Source organism: Biomphalaria glabrata, chromosome 11 (assembly GCF_947242115.1).
Source record: "Biomphalaria glabrata chromosome 11, xgBioGlab47.1, whole genome shotgun sequence".
In the NCBI taxonomy this organism is placed as follows: Eukaryota; Metazoa; Mollusca; class Gastropoda; family Planorbidae; genus Biomphalaria; species Biomphalaria glabrata.
In genome coordinates, this window is record NC_074721.1 from 17,995,909 (window position 1) to 18,021,392 (window position 25,484).

The 25,484-nt window shown below is 34.3% G+C and overlaps 1 protein-coding gene across 1 annotated transcript; it reads right to left on the bottom strand.

Moving 5' to 3' along the window:
- Window positions 1-459: 459 nt before the first annotated feature.
- Window positions 460-23,135, bottom strand: LOC106054911 (serine-rich adhesin for platelets-like). Its single transcript, XM_056004030.1, has 12 exons — window positions 22,627-23,135; window positions 19,277-21,667; window positions 14,745-14,833; window positions 14,132-14,193; window positions 12,813-12,997; window positions 10,259-10,349; window positions 9,015-9,022; window positions 8,578-8,722; window positions 6,319-6,503; window positions 3,346-3,392; window positions 2,678-2,707; window positions 460-1,973 (listed from the first exon to the last, which is right to left on the bottom strand). The coding sequence occupies exons 1-12, from the start codon at window positions 22,682-22,684 to the stop codon at window positions 1,953-1,955; spliced, it is 3,312 nt and encodes a 1,103-aa protein (XP_055860005.1). The 5' UTR covers window positions 22,685-23,135; the 3' UTR covers window positions 460-1,952.
- Window positions 23,136-25,484: the final 2,349 nt, after the last annotated feature.

Sequence of the window (25,484 nt, forward strand, 5' to 3'; positions counted from 1 at the left end):
CATTGTCAATATGGATATGACTTCCTGCTTCACTTCTTTTCTTAATTTATTATTGATGAGGGGATTCATTACGTTGTCTTTTCTTAAGTCTATTGTTTGTAAAGAGTTTTTTTCACTTAAGTCATTTGTAATCTTGTCATCTCGAGTCATTTAAACTACACTTGCAAGGAAGCAGATGTTTTTTTTAATTTCTATTTTCCATCAGCATGAATAAGCTATATTATTGTTATTTTTTCTAAAATATAATTTATTATTATTTTGTAAATGTATAGCCTTATTAGCTTGAAACTTGAAATTCGAAACTTACTCTAGAAAATAACACTACATTGATGTAACTCTACATCTACCAATATTGAATATACCAAGAACATTGAAAGGAATCAGTAACAACACTGAAGATTGCTAGAGTACAAAATTCAAACCATATCACGAGAATGTAATAACACAGAATAACACAGACATTTTTTTTTTTAAATTTACTTTTATTTAAATGATTTATGAAATATAAATATCATCGGCAACAACTAACACGCTTCTAAGTTTTGGTGACTATTCAATGATGTCTTGAGTTATTGCGAACACATTGGCCTAGGTTTAAAATCTCAATAAATGAGATGAGAACGTCGTCTTCATTAGGAGAAGGTGGCATTGCGAGTGATCTGCTTGGAGCAGAAGGTGGCATTGCGAGTGATCTGCTTGGAGCAGAAGGTGGCATTGCGAGTGATCTGCTTGGAGCAGAAGGTGGCATTGCGAGTGATCTGCTTGGAGCAGAAGAGCCTTGGTTTTCACATTTAAGATGAGACGGAAAACTCAGAATCCATTCATTCGCACTCTATACCCGGATATAAAAAAAATATATTGGAAAAGAAAGCTGAGGAAAAAAATCACAAGTTGGTGATCTTCGGACTCTTTTAACCAACAGCATAACACTTTGTCATATCCTGCTATGCTAGTGTCAAACAGTACCGGACTATCCTGTTACTCGGGATCGTCAAATTACGTTTGATAATAATCCAACACTTGATAAATCCCCGACTCTCATCTCGACCTGCGAGATGTGTTTAGTCGTTCTACGACTTAAACAGCAATGAAAAAAGTTTTATAAGATTTATATAAAAATAGTGATGATTTAGGAATACTCTTATTCAGACAATTCAGTATAAGGCATACATAGGCAGAAAGATTTGTTTGTTTGTGGCTTTGTTTCTTCTAAACCTATCTGTGACACTGTGAAATCTATTCTTTGATTTTATACAAAAGAAGTGTGAAACTAAGCTCCAGGCCTTCAATGAGAAATGTTAGCGACATAAATCGAATGTTCGATAGGAAGAACAAAGAACATTATTGCAACGTAAGCTCTGGACTGGAACTCACAGGGAAGAGACTGTCAGACAAAGAAAAAACCTGGAGGAGATCAGTAGCAAACAAAGAAGCAAAGACAGAAGGAAGGACGTCATCGGACCTGAGGGGACTCATCCAGGACTCCGATGGTGAAGTAGTTACAGCCATATACTTCAACAGAAAAAGTCAAGTATGTCAAGTATCTGGACAGAGTAAAGAGTTTGAAAGTGATACTCAGTGGCACCAGAGCCTTAAAGGCAAAGAACTATTGTATTGTATGCATAGACACATTAGTTCACATCATAATCTAATATAAAGCCTCATTTACATTGTAATTACATGTATAAAAATACAAAATATAATGATACATTTACATCCGACTTATCAGTATTTATATAAATTATACATTTTTTCCATAACTAAGACTTGCCAACTATTAAGTAAACACAGAAAGGGTCTCCAATGGTTTGTCCTCTTGCTAATAATGATCGTTTTCATAGTTCTTTGCCTTGTATTACCCTTGTCAATTTTTTTACTTTACAAACATATCTCCAGTGATTGATACATCACAGTTTTCCTACGTTAAGCGTGAAGGCATTGTTCAGATCTAGTTACAAATCTGTAGATAGCGCCTGAAAACAAATATTAATAAGTGCATAAAACTACCGACAAACTAAAAATAGTGACATGCGTATTTCTCACTAAAATGTCCAAATGTTATTCCGTGCCTCATTCAATTGTCGTACAAGGGCAAAGGTTCCTCCACAGCAATACCATACTTCTATTGATTACGTTCATTTGATATAACTTATAACTTGCTAAGTTTACAATAAAATGAGGATCATTTTAAGCATACATTGTTACCCTTGGAGGCGCGATGGCTGAGCGGTAAGGTGATTTGCTTCCGAACCGTGGGTCCCGGGTTCGAATCCTGTTGAAGACTGGGATTTTTAATTTTGTGATCATTGGGCGCCTCTGAATCCAGCCAGCTCTAATGGGTACCTGACATTAGTTGTGGAAAGTAAAGGCGATTGTTCGTTTTGCTGGCTACATGGAACCCTCTTTAGCCGTAGGCCACAGAAAACGATGACCTTTACATCATCTGCCCTATAGATCACATAGTTTGAAAGGGAACTTTACTTTACAAAATTGATATCCTTAATGACCTGGAGTCAAATGTTCTGAAAAACCTACAGGCATATTACGTTGTTAAAGTGGACCAATGCCAAGACATTGTTGTCAAATATGTTCGTTCAATAAATGCTTTCATTGCAATAAGTCTAAACAAAAAACGAAAAACTATTATATATTATTAGAGCTATGTTGGTGTACTTACATTTAACTTGGGCCTTTGTATTTTAAATGTCTGTAAATGAAAGAATATTCTGCTCAAAGAAAACTTTTTATTAAAAAAATAGAACTACCAAGAACTCAAAATCAAAGAAATCTATGTCTATAAGGTTTGAACAAACATACAAACAAAATATTTTTTTTATTTCCTTCAGTCCTGAATTTACCTATAGGTTACACTCGCTTAAGAAGCCCAACAATGTAACCAAGTATATTTTTAACATGTTGAAAGAAAAAGCAAATATATAATGCAAATATATAAAAAGGACCCCAAATCTAAATAGCTGTTGGCCTTTGAATTTTAAATCTTGTCCTGATTCAATCAAAACAAGGAAAGAAGGAGCACTGCGGTATATTAACCCAACCTTAGCTTTGCACAACAAATATTTGGAGTCCTCCAATATATCCTCACTTTTTTTAAATCCATTTCTACGCAAAGAATTCAAAACAGTGTTTGTAGTGTCGTAGGAGATTTCACTTTTATTACTATCGTTTATTTTCCCCTGTTTCTCAAGCACGTATTCCTTCTCCTGACTTCCTTCTAATTTATTCTAAGATCTGTTTAACCGTATATTTTTAAATTTTCAAACACAAATTGAGTGACACGAATATTCATGATCTACGTACATATTAAACAAATGTGAAGGAACTTACTTCCCCACTGTATAAGAAATCCCAAGAAAAATTTCCTTTAAAGCCACCTGAAAATAAAAAGCAAAATAGTCTGTCAAGAACAGGTACATGTATATTAGTGTTAAATGGTAAAGATTTTTTCGTTAAAGATACATACTTGAAATTGTCTTTCAAAATAAAAGGTTATTAAACAACGTAAGAAACTAATAGTTCTCATTAATCCTATTTAATCCTATTACATATGTTCATTTGATATATTTATAATATATTCTGAAGTTTGCTAATAAAGAGCCTGCTTAAACTCATTTTTAGCAAGCTCTGAAAAAGAAATTAGTTTTGTGTGGTCTGTACGTCCCTCCGTTCGTCTCGATTAGATATATTAAACTAGAAAAGGTATTGAAAATACGATATCATGATATTTTAGAACTTTTAAAGTTCTGATGCAACGGTTGCTTTTTTTTTTATTTTGAAAGCGAATATTTTAATTTTTAAAATCAACTATACAAGAAGTTTTTTCATAAAAGTACAGCATTTTTACAACTAGTCACTATTTATAGTAAAAGCATGTGATTGTTAGGTAAATAGAGGCTACGGCGTTGCATATTTTAAACACATTTATTATAACTATTTAAATCTATTAAATTGTTTTTTTCTAAATTTGTAATACTAAATTTGGTACTTTCTGTCATACAAGCTACATTAACTATTAATACACTTTCTCCGTATCCTGTCTGGTGTCTCTAATTGTTTGTGGAACTATTAATACACTTTCTCCGTATCCTGTCTGGTGTCTCAAGTTGTTTGTGGAACTATTAATACACTTTCTCCGTATCCTGTCTGGTGTCTCAAGTTGTTTGTGAAACTATTAATACACTTTCTCCGTATCCTGTCTGGTGTCTCAAGTTGTTTGTGGAACTATTAATACACTTTCTCCGTATCCTGTCTGGTGTCTCAAGTTGTTTGTGAAACTATTAATACACTTTCTCCGTATCCTGTCTATTGTCTCAAGTTGTTTGTAAAACTATTAATACACTTTCTCCGTATCCTGTCTGGTGTCTCAAGTTGTTTGTGGAACTATTAATACACTCTCTCCGTATCCTGTCTGGTGTCTCAAGTTGTTTGTGAAACTATTAATACACTCTCTCCGTATCCTGTCTGGTGTCTCAAGTTGTTTGTGAAACTATTAATACACTCTCTCCGTATCCTGTCTGGTGTCTCAAGTTGTTTGTGAAACTATTAATACACTCTCTCCGTATCCTGTCTGGTGTCTCAAGTTGTTTGTGAAACTATTAATACACATTCTCCGTATCCTGTCTGGTGTCTCTAATTGTTTGTGGAACTATTAATACACTTTCTCCGTATCCTGTCTATTGTCTCAAGTTGTTTGTGGAACTATTAATACACTTTCTCCGTATCCTGTCTGGTGTCTCATGTTGTTTGTGGAACTATTAATAAACTTTCTCCGTATCCTGTCTGGTGTCTCAAGTTGTTTGTGAAACTATTAATACACTTTCTCCGTATCCTGTCTGGTGTCTCAAGTTGTTTGTGGAACTATTAATACACTTTCTCCGTATCCTGTCTGGTGTCTGAAGTTGTTTGTGAAACTATTAATACACTTTCTCCGTATCCTGTCTATTGTCTCAAGTTGTTTGTGAAACTATTAATACACTTTCTCCGTATCCTGTCTATTGTCTCAAGTTGTTTGTGGAACTATTAATACACTTTCTCCGTATCCTGTCTGGTGTCTCAAGTTGTTTGTGGAACTATTAATAAACTTTCTCCGTATCCTGTCTGGTGTCTCAAGTTGTTTGTGAAACTATTAATACACTTTCTCCGTATCCTGTCTGGTGTCTCAAGTTGTTTGTGGAACTATTAATACACTTTCTCCGTATCCTGTCTGGTGTCTGAAGTTGTTTGTGAAACTATTAATACACTTTCTCCGTATCCTGTCTATTGTCTCAAGTTGTTTGTGAAACTATTAATACACTTTCTCCGTATCCTGTCTGGTGTCTCAAGTTGTTTGTGGAACTATTAATACACTCTCTCCGTATCCTGTCTGGTGTCTCAAGTTGTTTGTGAAACTATTAATACACTCTCTCCGTATCCTGTCTGGTGTCTCAAGTTGTTTGTGAAACTATTAATACACTCTCTCCGTATCCTGTCTGGTGTCTCAAGTTGTTTGTGAAACTATTAATACACATTCTCCGTATCCTGTCTGGTGTCTCTAATTGTTTGTGGAACTATTAATACACTTTCTCCGTATCCTGTCTATTGTCTCAAGTTGTTTGTGGAACTATTAATACACTTTTTCCGTATCCTGTCTGGTGTCTCAAGTTGTTTGTGGAACTATTAATACACTTTCTCCGTATCCTGTCTGGTGTCTCTAGTTGTTTGTGGAACTATTAATACACTTTCTCCGTATCCTGTCTGGTGTCTCTAGTTGTTTGTGGAACTATTAATACAATTTCGACACGGGTACGTCTACCTATCGATGGAGAGAGAGTTTTAGTTGTTGATCTTTTCTAGTTCATAGTTTCTGATATTCTTTTTGAAAATATTGAAAGCTGGATTTTTACGTGCCTGAGCGGACCGCTTCTGAGGCCAATTTTGAGTTTGTTTCCACATAAAGTGTCTATTTAACCTTGTTTAATTTGCAAAGGTTTTCTTCTATTTCACCAAGTGTGTGTAGTCGCTGAATGAACTCTTTATGTTGTCTGTTGTATTTATGTGTATTTTTCTGTTGTCTTTATATGAGAAACGAGTCCTTGTAATCACAACAAATTTCCGTAAGGATCAATAAAGCAGTCTTAGTCTTAGTCTTAGTCTTAAAAACGTCTTTATTTTAAGAGTTTTTCTCTTTATTTCCTTAATTATTTATAGTTTGTAGTTTATATAAAGACATACAAAGTTAAAATAATCAAAAGAAATATTGCAAATGTATTACAAATTCAATTATTTAGAAACTACTTATTACTACTACTGAACTGAACTTACTTTTCGGTTGGTGCTGAAGTGAATTGTACCAACGCGATTGCTCATCACCAGAAGTTGTCTTAGGAACTTTCTTCTTTGAACTGTAGGAGCCATTGGATGAACCGTTGGAGATTTTATCATACTCACCATTTGGATATCGCATGTTCTGTTTAGCAAATGATGAGGCAAACAGATTTCCCATATAACTGAAAAAAAAAGTATTTTTGGATGTCGATGTGACCTGATAATTTAATCGTAATAGCTGGCAGATGTTACCATATTTTTTTTTCAAATTATTTACATGCACACACAAACTGTAAGATAGAACCTACGTGTTCTTGCATATTTAGCAACAAATAGCTCCGGTAATGCTAAACCTAAACCTAGCTCCTAAACCTAACTTCAACTCTTAGCACAAGCTTTCATAAGCCTTGAGTTCCAAGAGAGTTCAACACAACTCTTATTTCAATTACAAAGAATAAGAAGAAATAACAAATAGCTTTTGAAGCGACCACATTGAAAGCAACTCTGTACCTTCTACATGAAAGCACCCATAATAGTAAATGTTTCATTGTAAATAAATTGTATTTGTGCAAGAACAGAAAGGTACATGAAAGGTACATGAAAGGTACATGAAACGTGTTTGTTCCTGACTCTGTGACATTGTATCAGCGCTACTCTTTAACTAGAGAACTATCAAGACATCTGTGTGTAACCAACCAATCAGTTTCTCTGTATGTTATTGTTTTTTATTTTGTAAAAAGTCCTTGTAATCACAACAGATTGCCAATAAAGAAATATAACATTGTCTTAATTTCAGTCTCTTCCATTCATCTTTCTTATGGAAACTTTGTGTTGTTATGCTGTAGCCCCAGGCATACCTGGTAGGTGTTTGTATTAATATGTCACAATTTAACAATTCTCATTAAAAAAAAACAAGCAACAAAATAAACTTCATTTTAATTAACGAATTATGCACAGTTTTAATATCAATATTGAAATATTTAAACCAGAAATTAACTTATAAGTTGTTGAATGATTTAAGGGAAAAAAATATTTAAATACGTTTTAAAAAGACAATACCTCCTTGATGCTACTTCAAGAGCGATGGTTTTTCCCTTTAAAATTAATAAATGCTAGATATAAAAACTATGGAACAATTATTTTTATCCCCGCCTTATCCTCCCCAATTCCCCTAGAAAGAATCCTGGTTAAGAGAATTTATAGATCTAGTACACTTTATAATATTACAATGATAAGCATTTAGATCTAGACTTAGAAGATAATTCGCAAAGTTTTTACTGAACATTAATTTATAAAAATCTTGAATCAATAAAGCCTTGCATTTGGACATTCACAAAAAAAAGAGAGTCTTTTCAAGAAAGAGATTGTCCTTTCAAAACCGGATCTAGACCTATAGGGGTCTAATCCTAGATCTCTAGCCAAATTTAAATTTATTTAATTTTTAGTTTTCCCCGTGTTGCCAACGAGCTAGTAATTCTTTTGTTTTTCTTCAGCGATGTACATTAACTTTTACATTTTTCGAAAAATCGTTACAGCCGTTTTGGAGACCAGCGTCCATGTTTCTCGGCCCTCCCTGAAGTTATGACTTGAATAGAGGTATTGTAAAACAAATCTCTTAAACCTAGTGTTTCTCGGCCCTCCCTGAAGTTATGACTTGAATAGAGGTATTGTAAAACAAATCTCTTAAACCTAGTGTTTCTCGGCCCTCCCTGAAGTTATGACTTGAATAGAGGTATTGTAAAACAAATCTCTTAAACCTAGTGTTTCTCGGCCCTCCCTGAAGTTATGACTTGAATAGAGGTATTGTAAAACAAATCTCTTAAACCTAGTGTTTCTCGGCCCTCCCTGAAGTTATGACTTGAATAGAGGTATTGTAAAACAAATCTCTTAAACCTAGTGTTTCTCGGCCCTCCCTGAAGTTATGACTTGAATAGAGGTATTGTAAAACAAATCTCTTAAACCTAGTGTTTCTCGGCCCTCCCTGAAGTTATGACTTGAATAGAGGTATTGTAAAACAAATCTCTTAAACCTAGTGTTTACAACTTTACGCCATTCAATATTTCTAGTTCACATTTTAGTCTCCGGCCCACTTTCTTCGGCCTTCCTATTCTTTTAAACACCCAACATGCCAACTATTCTTTTCAAAATGACATCTGCCAACCAAACAAAGACACTCCATGACACACATGAGTAGCCACTCTAAAGCTAGGCAGTACTTACACATCATGCATTACTTACACATCAGGCAGTACTTACATATCAGGCATGTCTTTTTCATCCATGTATTTTTCTTTCCTTTTCCTCCTCCTGTAGATGCAGACTAGCAGACTGATTAACAAACTGGTCAACACAAAGAGCGGGATGCCCACAGCGAGTCCAATGATTAAGTCATCTATATTGTCTGTATTCATGTCGATATAAAACATAGAGAAACGTTTAAAATGTTAAGAATAATGTTCTCTAAATTCTTTATCTAATAATTTTACTGTTGTTAAGAGTATTTTTTAAAATGTACATACAATGCAACTTTAAGTCTATTTTAAGTTTATCTGTATATCTATCTATCTAATTCTAAAATTATTTTGTTGGGGATGATCCTCAATTTGTTTCAAACACAGAGTGGAAAATTTTCGGTCTTTAAATGAAGATATATCCAGCACATCGTTTCAATGTTTATTTGATTGCCAACTTACCAGATTTTCTGAAATAAAAAAATGTAATACTTATGAATTTAACATAAATAAGTGCTCATTTAAAAAAAAACAACATCTATATATAAAAAAAACATTTATCTTGAACAAAAATGTTCATAAACTAAAGTTACTTTATAGTTGTTTTAACCTATAGAAAGCTTACGGTTAACGCATGGCTACATATGTTCTTATTGTTATCGATGAGATAACGATAAAGTGAAATTATTGCAACGATTCACATTTGATCACCTGTAAAACAATCCCTTTAATAAAGTTACTGAACCACAGACAATAATTAAGAAATATTTGAATTGTGGAAAGTCTCTGAATTAGCAGTACACATTATTATATAGTTCCTTCTGTCTCGATTAATAAATAAAGGATGTACTCAGATGAATTACTGGTTTATGGTGTGATTTCCTATACTTATCATGGGTACTTCTGTGATGTCTTGAGCCAGAATTACTATCTTGGTGAGACTTATTTTAATATCAAACTCCTAACATGCAACTGCCAAATAGTTTACTAGATTCAAACATAATTACAATTTTTTTTTTTAAAGACGACCTCTGTGAGTGTAACAGTTACAGGTGTATCTCACTGCTAAGGATTGTTGTTACTAAAACGGCTGCAAATGTTGTCAGAAAGTGTTTATCCTGAGTTACAGTTGGGCTTTAGGGCAAAGGATATGATTCTCTGTAGCAGCAGATACAGGAGAAAAGCAGAGAACAAAAGCAGCCCCTCTTTATAGCTTTTATTGATTTGACCAAGGTTTTTGACGTTGTGAGCGGGAGTGGTTTGTTTGCCGTACTAGAGAAAATTGGCTTTCCAAATAATCTACGGAAACTAGTGTCTGCACCTCATCAAAAACATTAGGGTATAGTATAGCTTAAGCAACTCCGCCTCTAAAAACTAAAAAAATAATTGGTCCATGTTTCGATTGATTCATATTTTTTTTTTGTTTTTGGCGACGAATGTTTGTGCAAAGTTTCAACTAGATCAAAGAATATAAAGTGGAAGAAATAAAGTGTACAAAATCTGTACCAGACTAAACTATGAATTGCGTGAGTTAATATAAGATTAGTGAAAACGACTAAACAACAGTAACTTGTTGCTGAATGGTGCTCTGCCACTTGTATACCTCACTAATGTCACACGCCAGGAGGGAGACATTGAATACGCATATAGTATTGACTAAATTGAGTTTGTCAGAAATAGTTATGGGATCGTTAAGTGTAACTTACCTGCAGACTTCCTCTACTCGAGGATCATCACAGGAATCCCTACAGCCTGAAATGTGTTTAGCCTTTTCACAGTCGTCATTCAAACTGCTAACTGAAAGTATAATAAAAAAATACATGCGTACTAATCACATTTGTTTATTGGAGTGAGTTTCTTTATTACAGTTTTTTTTTTAGGTCAAAAGTTGGCATTTTGTTATGTTACGACATTGCTTGCACTGAAGTGGTTCATTGTGGTTGACGTCTCACAAAATTTATAGCTTTTATATAGCGCTACTTTCATGCTTATATCATGCTCAGAGCGCTTTGGTCCAATCTCATTTATCGACAAGATGGGGAGATGGGTTATTAAGAAGAAGTTTTTTTGTACTGCCTTTAGGCTCTCAGTAAACACAACTCTGCTCGAGTCGGGTGTTGAAATTCGAGACCCTTTTATAGGTAGCCAAGTCAAACCAAGTGGCCTTTCGACCACGCTTCCCACATGATCATAATCACATGATCATGAAGACTCCCAAAAAGAAATTACCCAATCGGTAGTGCTCATCGGTATATACCTTCACCAAACCTCGCCCAGATATCCATGTCTTCACCACACTTGTGTTTGATTTTTGGCTGTATCCAAGGAATACGAGAACTATTCATTCGTGTGACGTTTTTGTAACCCTCGCAATTAAAAGCATTAAAACTAAACAGAAAAAGTATCTATGGCTCTGATAGAGGGGAGCGGTAAATGAATCTCTCCCCACTTGAACGCCACTCATTCTTTCGGACTAGAGGGGGGGGATATTTCAGAAAGTAATCACCAATTTGGTGAATAAATAACTTTTTCCTAATGTAAACCGTATTGAGGTGTCTTAGTATTAACTGTAAGATAGTCTTAGGCTAATTTCATATATAGTCTTTGTCCGATTGCGTAGATAGTCTTTGGCTGATTTCATATACAGCATTTTTCTGATTAGCTGATTACATATATACTCAACGAGAGTTGGCTATGCGTGTGTGTGTGTGGGCGGGGGGTGCAATGCTAGTTGTGTATATATTCTTTAATAGATTGCTTCGATTACTCCTTCTATGAGTAAAAATAGCAAACTTTCTAAGTTTTAAACATCTTTCTTTACTTTAATGTAAAATTAACAGCCTAAAATTGTGTCTACGGAACAGAGTCACACCCTAAAGAATTTTATTTTGAATAGAATTGTCAACGTTTTATAGCAGTGATGCCCAAACTACGGCCCGCGGGCCAGATCCGGCCCGCGTCGTGGTTCCATCCGGCCCGCCTAAACATCGGCACAAAGGGAAGAAAATGTTTAAAAAGGTTGAAAAATGTATTTTCCCAACGTTAGGACTCACAGTTTCTCTATGACTAATTTCATTCCAATCCATGTTATTCTAATGTTCATTTTAATAATTTTTTTAAATGAACACAACGTATATTGTCTCGGTGACAAGTGTTGGCAGTTGCTTTAGGTTCTTGGATAATTCCGCTGCTGTCTTGAGCTAGTCGTGTTCTTAACATCTTGTGTGTAACACAGGGCATCAATTCTACATCATTTTTGGTAACATTCTTTTTATATCAAAGATAATTTAATATTTGTTGATTAATGAAATGCTAGAGCCGTAGAAACGAAAAATAGATTCAGAATGTAGAAACTTCCAGGAAAAGTGGACACATCTTTGCTTTTGTGGAACATGATAATAAGCTAACATGATTTGTAAAGAAAATGTGGCTGTTTTTGAAAAATATAACAAAATCATTTTTAAAGCAAAAATATGGAAGCATTGTTGGTTTGAGCCGCAAAGAAAAAGATCGCTAAGTTACACCAAGTTGAGTGAGTTGAGCAATTGACGAGAAAAAAGAGACAAGAAAATGAGTTCATCGTTAGGGCAATCTACTGTGATGCTCAAATTATGAGAAATGTGATTTCTAGCTGTGATGAAAGAATTTGTCCTTTGGAAACAAAAGCATTACAAAACGAGTGGACAATAGGAGTTACAAACATTTCCATTCAAAACTAAGTGACAGAGCAGCAGATTTTGAAATGTTTTCTATTGCCACTGAGGATTGCTCCGACAGATCTGTAACTGGAACTGATTGACTTACAAAGCCAGACATCCCTGCTTGAGAAATTTAGAGCGAGCAGACAATTGATTACTTCGCCGTGTTGTATCAAAAAAAACAACTTTTCGAATTTCCGAAATTAAGTGTTAAGGCTGATCACAATGTTTACAAGCACTTAATTGAGCAGACAAACTTTTCAGTAATAAAACGGCTGACACCTAACTAATTACGTGTGTAAGTATGCCAAAAAGTGCTACGGGTTTCTAATAAACCTATTTGAAATTATTTATTCTCTATTTCGTTTTTATCTATTCTATGATGTGGCCCGCGACACGAGTGTCGGAAATTAAAATGGCCCGCCGGCCGAAAAAGGTTGGGCATCACTGTTTTATAGAATAATTCAAATTAATTGTTCTGACAATGCTTGCTGCCATTTTGAACACATATGGCTAGAACTGTTGACATAAACATATTTGTTTCTGTACAATCTGTACTTACATGAGACATTGTTCACTTTAATGTCAGCTAGAGTAGCGTTAACTGTGCCTAGCATTAAAGGATGGTTCTGTTTTTCATCTTTATATTTAGTTAATCCTGTTGTTAATTGCTGTATTGAATTCCTGGAGTCTAGAATAAATCCCACGTCTGCTTTTAGCTTGAATGATCGTTGACGTGGATCTACACTGTACAGGTACAAATCAAAACAAGAAAAAGAAAAAATAAATTTGTTTAAAAAAAAAAAAAAAGCTTATATTAGGTGTGATTATATCAATTAGTTTGATTCAGTCATGTAGTTAAATTCGTAATAGATATAGACTAACTAAATAAATCTGTGCGATTACAAATATGTATAACAAACTGTTTTTGTTTAGCGAAAATTTTCAGGCTTTTAGCTTTTCTCAATGCGTTATGATCCTAGCACTCACTTATCGGGATTATTGGGACAGGTGTGGTGGTGGGGAGAAAGGGGTATTTGTGTTAAGTTTACCGTGATAGCCAAAATTGAGAAAAGACTAAATGTGGATCAACACAACTTTTTAAAGTCAGTTATAGATATCATGTCTCAGACAAAGTACTCCTATGTACATGACTTAGGTGAGGTTGTGACAAAGCATCTTATGAGGTTTGCGGGACATGTTCTCCGATAAAATGAACTACGCATACCAAGAGTTGCGATGGCATGGAGGCCAATACGAGGAAAGCGCAAATAGGGAGGCCCTCGTGTAACTTGGTGCCACACCTTCATGGAGGACCAGAGCAGTGGACACCAGGTGGAAAGAGGCTTCAGACATTGCCAGTGACAGATTTTCTGTGGAGACAGTTTGCTGCCCAATTCGCCGGAGGATCTAAGTCCTAAGTTAGTAAATGTATTCATAGCTATTTTTTTTTATTATTTCAAGCTTTTTAAGCTATGATCCAGTTCTCTATTAAAATATAAAGGGGAATAATTCAACTTCTACCATCACATCTGTCAAATACATATTATTTCCCTGCTTCGATACCAAACAAAAAAATATTACAAATAATGAATTAAATAATAGTTTGTTTTTTTATAATTGATTCTTGTTTTCTACAAGAAATAATTGATCAAGATTTTAAAACTTGATCCTAGATTGAGTGTGGGAGATATAATCTATACACTTTTTATACCAGACACGGAGTGAGTTGATATGTGCCTAGTAATAAAATAGAAAGTTGAAACACTCTTACAAAATATGAACTACATTCTCGTATACTGACAGTTATTTTCATAAGCGTTCTATCGGTCAGTAATATATCATCACTACGTGTCATCTCTATGTGTGTTATAAACTCACCTTACATTATAGATATGAACTCCCTGTAAGTCTTTCATCCAAGGTCTAAATAAATTTAAGAGCTAAAATATATTTTTAAAAAAGTATTGTAAGATTTTCAATTTAAATTTTGAAACTCAAGCTTAGTACAATTTAACTGTTAATTTTACTTATAACGTAGTGATAATCGAAGTAACCATAGTAGGTAATATATGTTATGCTAAATACAACTTTAAAAGAAATATATATATAATATAAAAACAACAACTAAGTTTACATCAAACGTACTTGTATCAATTAGGATCAGTCATGTAATTAAATTTGTGATAGACCTAGACTAACAAGAAAAAAAAAAGCATTTATAAAAAAACAACAACAGAGGGAATGACCTGTATTCCAAGTCATAGCTCAAGCCGTTTCAGCCTTCTTATTTGACACGGTAACTTCTATGGAGAGCTTATGAACATGGAATATTATTTAATTATCTATTGTTTCTTGACCTATTTACCGTGTTTTTGTTTAATAAGACTCAGTCTTTCATACTCATTGTATTTTTTCTTCCCCTAGTTTAAGCATATTTTTTATTTCAAACAGACATTCCTAGTTTTTGACGTTTGAGTGGCTTTTGTTGTACCTGAGCTTCTATATCTCTTTTAAGATTATCTGTGATTGTCACATTTGCGTCCAGGTTAAATTCAAATGTAACATTTCTTTCTTCTGTTTCTGAAAAAAAAATATAATTCATTTTATTGTTTTCATTTCGTAGTTAAACATATTTTTTTCTACACATGTTAATTGTATATGAAAATGATACAAACAATATAAACAATTTTTAGAAGACAATTCCTCCTATAAGAAGCTGATCATTTTTGTAACAGTATTTAACTTTGCTCTTAATTTCTAATGAAAGACAGAGTAATAAAAAAAAAAATTAACCAGCCCAATTTTCCCCCACTAGATCCTTGTTACTAATCTACTGAGTATATGCAATTCGAGTTTGGAGATACAGACATAGTTACAATAAGAGACAGTAGTCTTGACTACTTAGGTGAATTAGATAAATACTCAAAATTCTAACAAGACAGTAGACTAGAAAATAATGATGAATGTAGTTAAATATATGGTATTTAAGATTCCTGTATGGAATTATCCAGGATTAGAAACATAAAAAATAGATTTAAACTAAGAATAGATAAAAGTATGTGAAGGCCCCTACACGTTTTTGAAAGATTTAATAAAAATTCACTTATTAATAATAATACTAATATCTAAAATAATGCCTTATTTTAAAAAGAAAGAGACACATGGGCGTAGCCAGGATTTTTTTTCGGGTGGGGTTTTTGGGGGGGGGGGGTGATTTTTTTTCTCCCCCCCCCCGACCCCCCCCCCCCCCCGGCGAAAAAAAAATTATATCTATTTATGTGTGTGTGTGTACAAAATCTTTATTGCATTCTGACCCTTCATTCTTTCGGAAGACGCTTTTTGTGCCCTAGAATAGGTTTTTCCATGAGTTAGTGGAATAATTGTAGATTCTCCGCCATTACTAGCAAAGGGGTCTGGGGGAGCGCTAGGAGCTCCCCCAGCGCGGGGCGAAGCACTATTTCTGATATTGAAAACCAACAAAATGCATATTCTGAGGTATCTACAGTGCATTTTCCTGCTATTAAAAAGTTCTATTTCAAAAACCTAATGTGTTATTCTTACTGACTAAGACCCTCCCTCGTCGTTCGGCGCATTTGCCATAAAGCTGTTTTCATAAAATTGCAGACTCCCCGCCATTACTAGCAAGGGGGTCTAGGGGAGTGCTAGGAGCTCCCCATCGCGGGGCAAAGCCCCCCCGCCAAGCACTATTTCTGGTATTGAAAGCCAACAAAAATGCATATTCCGAGGTATCTACACTGCATTTTCCTGCTATTAAAAAGTTTTATTTCAAAAACCTAATGTAATATTCTTACTGACTTAGACCCTCCCACGACGTTCGGAGCATTTGACGTCAAGCTGTTTCCATAAAAATCTGTCACTGGTAATGTCGGAAGCCTCTTCCCACCTACTATGAGGACCTCCATGAATGAGTGGCGTCAAGTTGTACTAGGATATCATTGCAACTCTTCTTTTGCGTAATTCATTTTGTCGGAGAACATGTCCCGCAAACCTCATGCGTCGTTCTCTCACAATCTTACTAAGGGGTCGACTCCCAGTTCGGCATAGGATTTCCTTGATTTAGACCCGATCTCTATAAGTGACTCCTAAAATCTGTCTTAGCCATTTAGTGTTTTTCAATTTTGGTAGATGACTATTCACTGCAGTTTATTAATGGAGCCCTGCCACTGGTAAAAATGTGTAACCTCTCTTGAATACGCTCTTGGAATTAAGTGACTGTAGTTTGCTTTAGATTTTATATCGAAAAGAGAAGTTTTAACGTCAAAATCTTCTGTTGGGGGTTTTCTACCTCAAAATGCTCTGTAGGGGGATCTTAAACTCAAAACCATCTGGAGGGGTTTTAAACTTTAAACAAACGCCATCTGTAGAAGAAGAACCCCCTATTGGCTTGGCTACGCTCAAATAATTTTAGTGTGTAATTTGCTTTTTTTTTTAATATTGAAGATGTATTTTTAGCACCAAACCCCTCTGAATGGGGGTTTAAACTCAAAACCCCTTTCGGCAACGTTTATAGCATTTTGAGTGCGTAATTTGCTTTTTTTTCTTACACTAAAGATGTATTTAAATTTATCCTCAAACCCCACTGGAGGAGAGTTTAAACTCAAAACCCCTTTGACTACACTCATAACATTTTTAGTGTATAATTTGCTTTGTTTTCATTATTAAAGAGGTATTTTTTACCTTCAAACCCCGCTGAAGTGGGGTTTAAACTCAAAACTGAGTCAAAACAATTTAGCTACGCTCATAACATTTTGAGTGAGTAATTAGCTGCTTTTTTTATATTAAAGAGGAGGTTTATCGTAAATTTTAGACGGGGTTTTAAAATCAAAATCTTCCTTAACTGTGCTCTTGGAATTAGGGGATTTTCGTTTGCATTTTTTTTGTTTTGTTTTATAGAAGAGGGGGATTTAACTGCAAAAACCCCAGGTAGGGGGTTTAAAACTCAAAACCCCTGGTAGGGGGTTTTAAACTCAAAACCCCTAGTAGGTTTTTTTAAAACTCGAACCCCTCTGGTAGGGGTTTTAAACTCGAACCCCCCTGTTAGGGGGTTTTAAACTCGAACTCCCCTGGTAGAGGGTTTTAAACTCAAAACCCCCTGGTAGGGGGTTTTAAACTCAAAACCCCTTTGGTTGTGCTGGGGCAAGTAATGGTTTAGTATTAAAATCCCACCTAAAATAAACAAAATTAAAGAAAAAAATCAGTCACTAAATTCCGACTCCCCCCCTTTAGGGGGGATTTCATTTCGGGGGGGGGGGTTGAACCCCAACCCCCCTTTGGCTACGCCCATGAAGAGTGATATAAATTTAATAAACTTTCCTTATTAAAAGAAATAGTTATTTAATATGCATATTTTAGTAAAAATAAACATGATTTTGATGTTTGATGTTAATGCATATTTTGAAACAATGGTCTAATCAGAGTTCTCCATGTGTGACCAATTAGCTAGTTTCATTTCTCAAAAATATCCACACACTGTCAAATCTTCTTTTTAAAAATGGTTTTAGCCTTCAACGAAATTTATGTTTAGTTTTCACGTTTAGATTCCTGAACTCAAGAACAATTGGCAATCGGATAAAAGGAATTGTAAAAAAAATATGATAAATTTTAATCTTTATATACCTGATAGCGAATAGTGTTAGAAAGAAATGTTATTGTTAGACTTAAAATATTTTCATTTTTTTCACGTATTCATTTTAAAACATTATCTTATCTTTTCTTAAATGATACAGACGTTACTTCAAAAACGAAGATGACTACGTCCTACGCGTCATGCATTTAGTTTGATCTACATATGTTCAACTTTTTATCTGTTGAGAACTTTGCTTTTTTTTTTGTCTTATGATTATCGACTGCAAACAAAAATGATCTTTATTGACAAAATCGTCATTCCTTTTTTGTATTTAATATTTTAGCATTAAGAAATCTTTGGAGTGCAAAATTGTAGAATCAATGTCTATTGTATTAAGAAAAATTATAACTTTTGCTAATTTATAAAATATTTTGAAATTATAAAAGTAATATTTAGGAAATAGTTTTAATGAATCGTAATTTAAATATAACTATGATTCTAGAATTATTGTACAAATAACAAAAGATACGTATATAAAGATAGAAATATTGTTGTCATGTTTATAAGAAAGGCGCATTTCTTATTCCATATACAAGTACGTATGTGTATAAGTACAATTTCTTCCCTAGAATAATAAGAGTACAGAACGGTTTGCGAATTGGTTAGGAAAACCAATGACTTTGTAGAGTTTTAGTTCTCTAATAGATTTGAACGACTACATTATTATTTGTATACGCCAAGAACTTTTTTTTTATTACAATTCTTATTTATAAAATATTAATATCTTTTATTGAGATAAAAAGTTTCTCGGTCTAGTACGTGTTAACTCTTGTAAGAACTTACACACACACACAAAGTACTTGGCTATATTTTCACTGTAGTGGTAATTTTTTAACCGTATGAGGTTTAAGACAAATGACAATATGGATAGTTTATATTTTTTATATGATATCGTTTGATGTATATGTGTATCTCTCTATCTATCTATCTATCTATCTATCTATCTATCTATCTATCTATCTATCTATCTATCTATCTATCTATCTATCTATCTATCTACCTATCTATCTATCTATCTATCTATCTATCTATCTATCTATCTATCTATCTATTTAATCTATCTATCTATCTAATCTATCTATCTATCTAATCTATCTATCTATCTATCTATCTATCTATCTATCTATCTATCTATCTCTTTCTCTCTCTCTCTGTATATATATATATATATAGTCTTGTGTGCGCGTGTGTGTGATCTCCTCTTTCTTTCCCATTTAAAATGCCACAGAGAAAAAAAAAAAGGTATTTTATTTCTTTGTTCATTTAAAAAAAAAGGAAACTAAGTATTATGGCAGAACTTCTATAGATCAATGTTTATTCTAAGGCGTTAAAAGATGATAATTGATTATGTATCTACATTTTTCATGCACACTTACCTAGGGGCAACACTGTTGACGTTGTTGTTGAAGTGATGGCAGATGTTGTATTCAAGTCAGTTAGTGATGGTGTAGTAGCTGTACTGCTAAGTGTAGCTGATGGTGTTGTAGCCGTGCTGCTAAGTGTAACTGATGGTGTTGTAGCCGTGCTGCTAAGTGTAGCTGATGGTGTAGTAAATGTACTGCTAAGTGTAGCTGATGGTGTAGTAAATGTACTGCTAAGTGTAGCTGATGGTGTAGTAGCTGTGCTGCTAAGTGTAGCTGATGGTGTTGTAGGTGTACTGTTAAGTGTAGCTGATGGTGTTATCCAATTTGTTGACGAACTCTCTATCTCTAAATGAGATGTTGGCTGGGAAGTTGTTAGGCTTGGTGTCAACGAAACCACTACATTGGAACTCTCTGTCACCGCTACAGTGTTAGTGTCCAATGTTAGAGTAGCACTTAAAATAGAATGTAAGAAATCAGACGATGCTAAATTTGGTGTTGCTGAATGTGTGGAAATAGGTGTTAGAGAACTTCCTAAATCCGTTCCAATTACAGTCTCCGATGCTGAAGTAGAAAAGTCAGTTGCTATAGTATCTAAGGAATCTGACCTCGATACGGTTAGTGCAATTGACTCAGAAGAAACCATTACAATAAAGCTATCTGTTAACGCCGCACTATTTGTCTCTGCTGGTGTACTAATACTTAAAGTAGAATCTGAAGTATCAGAAATTAAACTTGGTGACATTGACTCTGTTGATACTGTTGTAGTCTTAGTTTCCGATGCTGTAGTAGTACTTACAGTAAAATCTGAAGTATCAGACAATGTTAAACTTGGTGCAATTAGTTCTGTTGATAGCACATGAGAATTCTCTGACACTGCTGCAGCGCTAGTTTCAGATGCTAAAGACGCACTTACTGTATAATCTGTAGTATCAGACAACGTTAAACAGGGTGTTGTTTGGTCTGTTGTAACCATTTCAATAGAACTTTCTGATCCTGTCGAAGAGCTTGTTTCTAGTGTTTCAGTATTCGTGTATATAGTCTGTGACAAGTCCGACAACTCTGTACTAGATGTGAATGCTTCTGTTGAGGCCACCTGATCTGAAATATCTGATGAAAAAATAGAAATTGATTCTAATGATAGAGTCTCAGTTTCTCTTGTAATAGAAATATCAGAGACCGCTAATTCTGGTGTTGATGACAGTAATGAAAACAATACAACAGAACTTTGTGATAATTCTACAGAAGTTATTTCTAATCCTTGATTTGTACTCTCTGATAAAAATAAACTGGGCTCTGATGACTCCAATGATACCATTACAATAGAATTATTGGATAGTTCTACAAGACTAGATTCTACAACAAGGGTTGAAGTTTCAGGTGTTGAAGTTTCAGGTGTTGAAGTTTCAGGTGTTGCAGTTTCAGGGGTTGAAGTTTCAGGTGTTGCAGTTTCAGGGGTTGAAGTTTCAGCAAAGCTTGAAAACAGAGAGACCCCTACGCCTAAAGTTGAAGATATTATTTCATCAACTGCACTCGAGCTTCTAGACACTTCTACACTGCTGGGTGGTAACGTTGGACTAACACTTAGTTCCGAACTATCCATCTCTGAAACTAAGGTGCTTGGGTCGTAAGCTTGAGTTAGCGATGAATCGGATGTGTAAAACATTGTCGTATCCACTGTCATATCTTGTGATGAAGAGGCGGATGTGGACTTTGCAGAATCAGAAATATCGTTGCTTTCAAAAGATGTTTTAGAGGATTCAGAGATATCGCTGCTTGCATACGATATTTCATTAGATTCAGAGTAATCGTTTCTTGTTAAAGATGTTTCAACCATTGTGGATAGAAGGGGGTCTGTGTTTGACTGATCATCATTGCTAGAAGGAAATATTTCAGAAGCAATTATGCTTGAGGAGACTCCGATGCTTTCAGTGTCTGTAGAAAGACTGTTGACAAGAGAAGGACCTAATATTTTGCTGTTTAGATTAGTTTCAGCATTTACTGAATACGTAGAAGAGCTCACATCACTGCTCATAAAATTTCCAGAAGTCTCAAAGTCTGTACTTTTAATATCTGATGTTTGTGTGGCACTTACTAAAGGTGAAAAAGAGCTTAAGTCAGTCCCCAAGCTAGTTAAATCAACAGGTGTATCAGAGGTATCACTATAAAAATGTGTTGATGAAATAGAATTCGTTTCTGGATCGTTTATATCTGAGGCACTGCTTTCTAAATTGAAGGTGGTGCTTATATCAAAATTTGAGTTGCTCGAATCAAACGCACTAGTTGCTATTGTATTTTGAACAGGATCTGATGATAGATCTGATATATATGTACACAAACTGCTGTGTAAATCTGATGACTGTAAGACATCTGAACTATAGAAACATGTTATCTTGCCCTCTGCTACTGTGGGGAAAAAAGTACACATGTAAATACTATTGATCTTAATAAAATGAGAATGGTAACTATCTTTATGTTTGAAGTAACGTCTGCATTTTATAAGATAAAATAAAAGAAATGACTATAGACAACTAAAACCAACAATCAGTAGATAAGAAGCGATCTTTAAAAAACTACAAACATATTTTTGTGAGTTTAAAATCTATATATATAATTTTATGTGAACGTGTGAAGTATTAAGTTCTAATGAAGGCTGTTATAAACATTTATTGTTATATCAATATTTTAAATTGTAATAAGATAAGATTAATGCCCTTGAAATATCTAATAATACCTAAAGTCTTATTGAAGGGAAGTTTGTAAATTGTAGAAGATCTGGGAGGTTTACAATGACAATTTTGTGAAGATAACAAACCACAACATCAACAAACAAACCACTACATCAATGTCGTGAATACATATTGCATAACAAGTTACTTTCCACAACATGCTTGGTGTCCTTTTTGGTCCATTCGCTTTTATTGTTTGAGGGGAGGTTGTCACGTACTCCCATAGCTCGACTTTAGTTTTATTATTATTAAGTTGATTTAAATTGAAGTTTGAAAAGGGTGGTAGCCTATACGAAAATTCTACACAGGGCCTCTATTTTTTAAAATTCGGCATTGCATAGTAAACAAAATGCCTTATTTACAAATTAAGGTTTCCACAGGTTTAATGTCTATCTCTCTCGCTCTCTCTCTCTCTCTCTATTCTCTGCCACCTAGAGTTACACATGTTACATCATTGATATTGTTTGTCAAAGGTATAATTACTTGTAAGTATATATTAATCTTATTTCTGTGTTTACACAAGTGTAAGTAATGGATATACATTGTAAGAAAAAAAGATAGAAAAAAAGAATATAACAAATAAGATAATAGCCTAATCAATGACCATTTTTCCTAAATTAGAAATAACTCGCTTACCAAACTTTGAGAATATAATAGCACCAAACATGAAAGAATATAAAGTCATTCTCTCCATGCTACTAGAGTGCCTGTTCAATGTGTTCAGACTTTCTCCAACCCAAAGCAAACATAAAAAGTAGACTCTTAAGTTTCGAAGTTCACAATAGAGACCAGCTGATAAGAGGGACGCTACAATGTTTGTATTTACTTGAGATACGACTCAACAATAAATAACAAATAGTGACAAAAACGATTGGCCCAGAAGATCAGTAACGATAACTCTTATACAGCTCTACTGAGGATTGAATTTATTTATTGTATATTTTGAAACTGCGGTGTTCTTATTTACCAGTAAAAAAAAACGTTTACAATATATATTTCTTAGATATCTAAGAAATCGTGCTCTATATTGCGTTACTATTTAGTATTTAAGCAATAAGAAATTATTTGATATTGTCTTTGTTCGCTATGAACGAATAGTATAACAGCCTTAACACAAAGACAGTTAAAGTTCGCCTGAATGGATCCGCTACTACTACTAGAGTGTCACATACTGTGCTATGTGTTTCCTTTTATACCTCCTTAAAATAGTCCTAAAACAACAAATGACTTCATATTTAAGAAGTAATACTAATAGAAGAATAAGGAGGAGGGGAGAATAGGGTAAACAAATGTTGTTTGAAATTCAGACAGGCCTTTACGACTAGTACTACGTTGAAACGCTTTTGAAAATTTATAACACTCTCGAATATTATTTCCTGTCAGCCCATACAACTTTTTGAATATAGCTAGCGATACATTAACATAATGATTTTTAAGAAAAGGTAGACCTAGAATTGGATGTCCATCATATACTATAAAAATGTATGGACTGGGTGAAATAGAAATTGCCCGGGCCGATTTTGACACCCAGTCCGCCCCTACCTGAGAGTGTCTGCTTATTTTGAGAAGTCTTGTGTCTTAACAGTAATCTATATAATAAGACGAAAAAGAAAATATTAGAAAAACTTTAAAAAACAAAAACAAAAAAACAAAGCTTAAATGTGGTGTAGAGGTTTCAATTAGTTTGGATCAGTCATGTTAGCAAATGTGTAATAGATCTAGACTAACAACAAAATATTATGTGCTGTTAAAACGGAAGGAGTAATAATCACTTTAACACGTTAGGAAAAGTAATTCAGCCATAATATTTATTTAGTGTCAGTATGCTGTCTTAGCATGTTGTGTTTATCCATTCTGGCTTTATTATGGACAATGTCTATCGATAAATCGAGTGTCAATGACTTAATAAATAAAATAAGGAGTAGGGGGTTTTTAGCACTCCCTATAAAGATAGCACTGATCGTGTCTATTAAGCTAATATACACAAATCTGAGCCTTATACTTTATTTCTACTTTAAATTCGTTACTAGCTAACTGGGCTATGACATCTGGGTGTTTGTGTTCTGTGTAGCTAAAGGTCACTCGTTTAGGTGTGTCTGATCTTTAGTCCAGCTTACTAATCGAGATTTACATCCAAGTAAGCAAACTCGTCACTCATGAAGAAATGTGGCCTCTAGTCCCGACCGTGATTGGGATTTTATTCCAAATACACAAATTCATTGTCCGGTTACCCTTGTAGAGGTTTTGCTTAAAGTCCAGCTCCCCTCCTACTTAAGATTTACTACCAAGTCAACAAACTCAGTCCCCTCGTAAGGTGTGACCTCTAGAGAGTGTTAGTAAGCTGACATTAAGTCTACGTCCATCGTATTGGACTTGTGGTCACCTGTTTATCAATTAGCATAATGGGATGGACTAAACAAATAAAAAGGGGGTTGGAGTTGTTCATCTCTATCTCTGGAGATATACCCGCACAGCTAGACAGACCTCTGGTCAGTATGACGTAGTCAAGGAATATAACATCTTAACATGTTAACTAATCTGCTCAAAGGTCAAGACACAATAAAACAAAAATGCCAACCATTGCTGCTCTGTATGTAAAGCGCATTTATAATGTAAAATTTCATTTCTATTTATATTAACACGCTTTGTCTATAATAAAAGATGTTTGGTACATATCCCCTTGTTTGAGATACCAAACTAAATATTAATAATATAAATAAATATTACCAATAATTGATTCTTGTATCGTCTGGTAAAAAAAAATTGTGCAACATTTTGGCTTGATCAGAAATTTGTGTGAGAAATGACGCTTATAAACTTTTGACCAGACAGAGTTGATATAACCTTTTAAAAAAAAAAAAGATATTTCTGAAACTTAAATTTTGACAGATTTTAGAACAAAGTTAAAAGGAAGAGCTGAAGGCGTCGCACGATGACACTACTTTCACTTATCCAAAATTTAAAAGAATATTTGATCACTTTCCGGCGTTTATATTAACTGCAATCACATGACTCCTCTGTACCAGCAGTGGATAAGGTAGCGGTGTACAATTAGGCTTGTAACAAATGCATCATATTGTGCTGTGTTTTTATCTGCATTTGTTTCGGCAGTATCTAGCAGCTAAATCTTGTAACGGATTTTAAGGGAAGCAACTCAACGAGGGAGAAAAGTGTCAGGGGGAGGTATGGCGAGAATGAATGTTACTTTGATAGTTTGGTCTTGCACGTGTTATGAAGTAAATGATTTAGTCTTCGTTGAATGTGCGGGAGAGTGTGTTAAGTTAGTGAGGTCTTGTTCCCGGTCCAGGAAGGTTGGACAGTCGCTTCCTGGACTGGTGTTTATGTATTTATACATTCCATAAAGTTGATGGACTAGTGATTGTGAATTAATAATATTTGAGAGTCGACGTCATTGTGTGATTTATTGAATATTAAAGTTATTCATTGTTATTATCAGGAGTTGAAATTTATTGAGTAATAAGTAATTCTAATTG

Coding starts and splice junctions, on each gene's coding strand:
- LOC106054911 (XM_056004030.1), bottom strand. CDS start 22,684: ATGGAGAGAATGACTTTATATTCTTTCATGTTTGGTGCTATTATATTC. Junction 14,834..19,276: donor GTCAACAGTGTTGCCCCTAG/GTAAGTGTGCAT, acceptor TTTTTTTTTCAG/AAACAGAAGAAAGAAATGTT. Junction 14,194..14,744: donor AAAGAGATATAGAAGCTCAG/GTACAACAAAAG, acceptor AATATATTTTAG/CTCTTAAATTTATTTAGACC.